The following is a 5801-nucleotide window of genomic DNA, read 5'->3' on the forward strand; positions in this document are numbered from 1 at the left end:
CCGGGGCCCGCCGTTCATAGATGGGGGGAAACCACGCTAAACCGGGAACTCGTTTGACGCCGCTTCCCAGCGAGCCGCTGCGCCGGTCGGCAGCGGGAAAACCGGCCGGCGGCGGGAAAACCGGCCGGCGGGTGCCCATAACGGATGCGTAACCCTATGGGGGTGCCAGACCCGCAACGAGCGGCCCCGTTCCCGCCCGCCCGCGCACCGCCACACCTACCCGCCTCCGAGCAGGGCGCGCCTCGGCCGGGCCCGAGCGGCAGCGGGCCGTCCGTCCCTCCGCGGTGCGGTGCGGCGCGGTGCGGTGCGGGCCGGTGCGGGCGGAGGCGGCCGCGGCGCCCCGGCGCTCTATAAAGGGGCGCGGACGCCCCGTCCGGCGGCGGCGCGAGGCGGGGGGGGGGCGGCGGCGGCGGCGGCGATTGGCCGGGGCGGGCGGTGACGTCTGCGCGCGGTGCATAAGGCTGCGGCCGCGGGGCTGCCGGGAACATGCAGAGCGCCCTGCGCTGCCGGGACGGCGCGGGCAGCGCGGGCAGCGCCGCTCTCTGCCCTGCCCTGCCCTGCCCTGCCCTGCCCTCCGCGCCCGGCCCGGCCCGGCCCGGCCCGCCGCCACCGCGGGAGGCGGAACAAAAAGCCGGCAGCGCCGGGCGATGCCGCGCCGGCTCGGCGGGGACGCGGCCGGCCGCCGCGGGTAGCGCGCAGGGCGGTGCGCGGGGGTAGGTAGGAGCCGGGCGCGACGGTACCGCCGAGACGTCGAGGGAGAGAGAGAGAGAAAGAGAGAGGAGAGAGGGGACGGAGCGAGGAGCTGCGGAGCGTCTCCCCCCACCCAGCCACCCACCCCCCCGCGTAAGGACGGCGGCCCGCTCCGCGGCGCGTAGGGCCATGTCGCCGCGGCAGCAGCCCCAGCCCGTCTGAGCGCGGCCGGGGCTCCATGTCTCGTTCTGTTGGTTTTGGTTTGGTGGTTTTGTTTTTTTTTTGGTTTTGGTTTTTTTTTTTCCCTCCTTTGATTTCTCTTTGGGAAAAGCACTTTGACTCCTGACTGCTCTACCTCAGACCTGAGAAAAAAAAAAAAACTCATCACGCTCGCTTTTTGGCGTTGTTTTTTTTTAATTGTTTTTTTTTTTAATTTTTATGGGCGCCGATCTTTATAGTCGTTGTTGTTTTATTGTTACTCTTATTATTATTATTATTGTTGTTGCTGTCGTGGTTGGTAGCGGCCGGGATTCTGCGGTTGTGTCGAAGCGCTGGTCTCCTCGGGCAGTGGGTGGTTTCTCCTGTGTATCCCTCCTAGGACACTCGAACGAAGATTTTTCTTCCTCCCTTTCTTTTTCTCCTCCTTCACTTCTCCAAGGCTTTTAAACAAACACACACACACACAAAAAGCAAATCTACGCCGGTGTTGTCGTCTTTTAAATTTTTTTAAAAATTTTTTTATTTTTTTGCTTGACATCTGGGAAACCAATACCCCCCACTCTCAGAAATAACCAAAGACAATGGTTCACTGTGCAGGCTGCAAAAGGCCAATCTTGGACCGGTTTTTGTTGAATGTACTGGACAGGGCTTGGCATGTGAAGTGTGTTCAGTGCTGTGAATGTAAATGCAATTTGACAGAGAAATGCTTTTCGCGAGAAGGCAAGCTTTACTGCAAAAACGACTTCTTTCGGTAAGTACCGGACCCCCCCGCCCGGAGCCGCAGCTCCTTTGCATCCATTTCTCATCTCCCCTTTTCCCTTTAATTTCTTCTTTTCCCCTGCTGTTCAGTGTGACCCGCAACCGCCTCTTCCCCACCCCCCCACGCACACGCACCCCCCCCAGACCGGCGTTGTTTCTCCAGGTGATCTCCCGGGGCGGGCGCGGGGGCCCGGCGGGGCGGGCGGGGGTCAGGCCCGGGGAAGGGCCCGCGGGCGGCCCGTCGGGGCCCGCAGGGCGAGGCCCGGCCGCTCTCCGCGGGCACCGGCCGAGCTCCAGTTCCCCAAAGTTGCCTCGGAACTATCGACCGGCGGAGCGGGAGCGGTTCGGGCCGGTCCCTCTGCGGGCGGGCGGGCGCCGTCCCGGGCCCGGTGCTGCGGAGCGGGGACGACCCCGCCGCCGCCGCCGCAGCGGCACTTGCCGGGGCTTCCCGGTGGGGCTTTCCGCGGCCGTGAGCGCAGCGCTCCGCGGGCCGGAGCCCGGCCTTGTTCCCGGCGGGGAAGGCCCGGCGCGGCGGCGCTCGGCGGCTCGGTGCGCGGCTCCGCGGGGCCGGCGCCTCCCGTCAAACCGAGCCGAGGCCGCCCCGGAGGGCAGCGACCCCCCCCCCCCCCCCCCCCGCCCTCGGCGATGGATGGAGCGGGGAGCGGGTACCGGCACTCGCTCGCCGCCGCTTCCCCGGCGGGCCCCGGCATAAATCCCGGGCCCGGAGCGGGCCGCCCGTGCCCCTGCCCGGCCGGGCCCCGCACGCACACCGGCAACAACGGCAAAGACCGCGACGGCCGCGGAGCCCTTCCCGCCCGGGCCGCACACCGGCACACCGCATCGCCCGGCGCGGCGGAGCGCTGCCCCCAGCCCCGCCGCTCTGCGGCCGCTCCTCCCCGGGCCCGGCTGCCGGCGGCCCCGCGCCGCGGCCCCGGCCGGAGCGGAGCGCTGGAGGCACCGAGCCCCGGTGCGGGTCCGGCGCCGCCCGGCCCTCGGCTCCCCCGCGCCGGCCGAGCCGTTACCGGCAGCTCCTCCGGCCAAGGCGCCGCCGTGACCGATTGATAGCGCGTAAGAATTTCTGCTTAACGTTTGTCGGAGCGTCGTTAATCGGCGTCTCGGGGCGCAGAGGGGAGACCCGGGGCAGCGCGGCCCCGGTGTTCGCTTAACCCCGCGGCACTCCATCCTCTGCCCAGATGGGTCCTTTTTTCTTTTTTTTTCTGTTTAAGCTCCCACTCCAGGCGTTCGCTCCTGGGCAAGGGGACCGCCCTGGAGGGATGCTGGGGGTCGTTTCATTTCCCGTGGCCCGGCGTGCGCGGCTCGCCGGGGCGGGCGGAGGCCGCGGTGGAGGGCGCGGGGATGCGGCGGGTGCGCTCGCCCGGCGGGGCCGGGCTGCGGGCGGCTCTCGGCGGGGCCCCGCGGCTCGGGCGGGCGCTGCTGACCCGCTGCCCGGCCTCTCTCCGCAGGTGTTTCGGGACCAAGTGCGCGGGCTGTGCCCAGGGCATCTCCCCCAGCGACCTGGTCCGCAGGGCGCGGAGCAAAGTGTTCCACTTGAACTGTTTTACGTGTATGATGTGTAACAAGCAACTCTCCACCGGCGAGGAGCTCTACATCATAGACGAAAACAAGTTTGTCTGCAAAGAAGATTACCTAAATAACAGCAATACTGCCAAAGAAAACAGCCTGCATTCAGGTGAGGGAGCGCGGCCGGGGCGATGCGGGGCGGGGATGCGCTCGGCCCCGGCTTCTCCACGGGGTGAGAGCCGCTCTCCTTCTCCTCTCCCTTCTTTCTCCTCTCCCTTCCTCTCTCCTCTCGCTTCTTTCTCCTTTTCCTTCCCCTTTTTTCTCCCTTCTTTCTCCTCTCCTTTCTTTCTCCTTTTCCTTCCCCTTTTTTCTCCCTTCTTTCTCCTCTCCTTTCTTTCTCCTTTTCCTTCCCCTCTCCTCTCCCTTCCCCTCTCCTCTCCCCTCCCCTCTCCTCTCCCCTCCCCTCTCCTCTCCCCCCGGCCGCCCCCCGGCTGAGCCTGACCCGCTTTGCTCTCGCCCAGCCACCACCGGCAGTGACCCCAGCCTGTCCCCCGACTCCCAAGACCCCTCCCAGGACGACGCCAAGGACTCGGAAAGCGCCAACGTGTCCGACAAGGAGACGGGCAGCAACGAAAACGACGACCAGAACCTGGGGGCCAAGCGGCGGGGACCCCGCACCACCATCAAAGCCAAACAGCTAGAGACTCTGAAAGCCGCCTTCGCGGCCACCCCCAAACCCACCCGGCACATCAGGGAGCAGCTGGCGCAGGAGACCGGCCTCAACATGCGGGTCATCCAGGTACCGCGGCCCCCCCGGGCCACCGGGCACCGGGCGCGGCCCCGCCGCCGCCCCGCACGCTCCGGGGGATGCGGCGGCCTGGAGGGGCCGGTGCCCGGCAGCCCCCGCGCTGCGGGGCCGGAGAAAGCCCCGCCGTCGTTTTAAATCGTTGTTCCCGGGCCGCCCCCCCCCCCGGGCCTGGCCGGTCGGCAGGGGCAGAGCCGCGGGTTGCTTTTAGGAAGTCCTAAAGAAGCAGTAAATGGTATCGGAATTAATAACCGTAAATGTGAGGGGTTAATGGATAAATAAGAATGACAATGCGCTGGAATTATTAAAAGGTTTATAAACCCGCAGCGCTGGGGGTAATGGGGGGTTAAAGGACCATTAAAGACGAGGTTAGATTGGAGAGTCGCAGTGTGAGGGTAATTAGGAGTAATCTTGTCAGGGTAATAAGAATTAACTCAATCATTCTTGACCTGCAGCCGGCGAGCTGCGGGCGGCGGGGAGCGCCCGGCCGGCCGGCCGTGGGGCCGCTGTCACGCGTGGGCTCGGCCCCGTTTGTGGCGAGGAGGAGCGCGGATCGGGGCCGGATCGGGGCCCCCCGCCTTCGCACCCGAACAAAAGAGCCCGGGAGAGGCGCAGCCCTGGGGGGGGGGGGGGGGGGATGGTCCCTTGCGGGGGCCGGGGGAGGCGCGGGGCGGCGGGGCCACCCACGACCGCGGCTCCCGTGACCGGCGCCTCTCCCGCCGCCCGCCCAGGTCTGGTTCCAGAACCGGCGCTCCAAGGAGCGGCGCATGAAGCAGCTGAGCGCGCTGGGCGCCCGCCGGCACGCCTTCTTCCGCAGCCCGCGCAGGATGCGGCCGCTGGTGGACCGGCTGGAGCCCGGGGAGCTCATCCCCAACGGGCCCTTCTCCTTCTACGGAGGTGGGTAACGCGGGTGCCCCCCCCCCCCCCGTGTCCCCCCGGCGCCCCTCGCCTTCCCGCGGCCGCCCCGCCTGGGCACCCGCCCGCTCCCCGCGCCCGCGCTCCCCGCTCGGCACCGGGGCCGCCTCGCCGTGCCGCGGCCGTCCGAGCCGGCGGGGCTGCGGCGGGCTCCCCCCCCCCGCCCCCGCCGCCGGGGGACGCGGCCGGGCAGCCCCGGCTTCCCTGGGAGCCCGGCGGGGACCGCTCCCCCGCGCCCGGCCGCCGGTGCCGCGCTGCCGCCGGGAGCCGGGCGTTGTGGCAGAGCCGGCCGGGCCGGGCCGTGCCGCCGGTGCTGGGCGGGGGCTGCGCTGGAAGGGCAGCCCCGGGAATCGGCCGGAGCCCGGCCGGGCCGCCAGCACGTTTCCCCGTCGGGTTCCGCGAGCTCTGGGGGACGTTTGGGGGCACCCGCCGTCAAAGCGCGCTCTCGTGTCTTTGCCACTCGGTCGCCTTGCCCGTGTGTTACCTTCCCTCTGTCTCTCCTCGTCCGCCAGATTATCAGAGCGAGTATTACGGCCCTGGAAGCAATTACGATTTCTTCCCGCAAGGACCTCCTTCGTCTCAAGCTCAGACCCCCGTGGATCTCCCTTTCGTGCCCTCCTCGGGGCCGTCAGGCACTCCCCTGGGGGCCATGGATCACCCCCTGCCCGGACATCACCCCTCCAGTGAGGCTCAGCGCTTCACTGACATCATGTCGCACCCCCCCGGAGACTCGCCCAGCCCCGAACCCAACCTGCCCGGGTCCTTGCACTCCATGTCCGCGGAAGTTTTTGGCCCCAGCCCTCCATTTTCTTCGATATCCGTCAACGGTGGTGCTAACTATGGCAATCACTTGTCACATCCACCAGAAATGAATGAAGCAGCTGTGTGGTAG

General features: G+C 68.0%; 1 protein-coding gene across 1 annotated transcript; it reads left to right on the top strand.

Moving 5' to 3' along the window:
• The first annotated feature begins 1490 nt into the window (after positions 1-1490).
• Positions 1491-5801, top strand: LHX1 (LIM homeobox 1). The gene is made up of 5 exons (XM_072882269.1): positions 1491-1660; positions 3132-3358; positions 3711-3988; positions 4726-4891; positions 5422-5801. The coding sequence occupies exons 1-5, from the start codon at positions 1491-1493 to the stop codon at positions 5799-5801; spliced, it is 1221 nt and encodes a 406-aa protein (XP_072738370.1).

This window comes from Ciconia boyciana, chromosome 17, assembly GCF_034638445.1.
Source record: "Ciconia boyciana chromosome 17, ASM3463844v1, whole genome shotgun sequence".
Lineage (NCBI taxonomy): Eukaryota > Metazoa > Chordata > Aves > Ciconiiformes > Ciconiidae > Ciconia > Ciconia boyciana.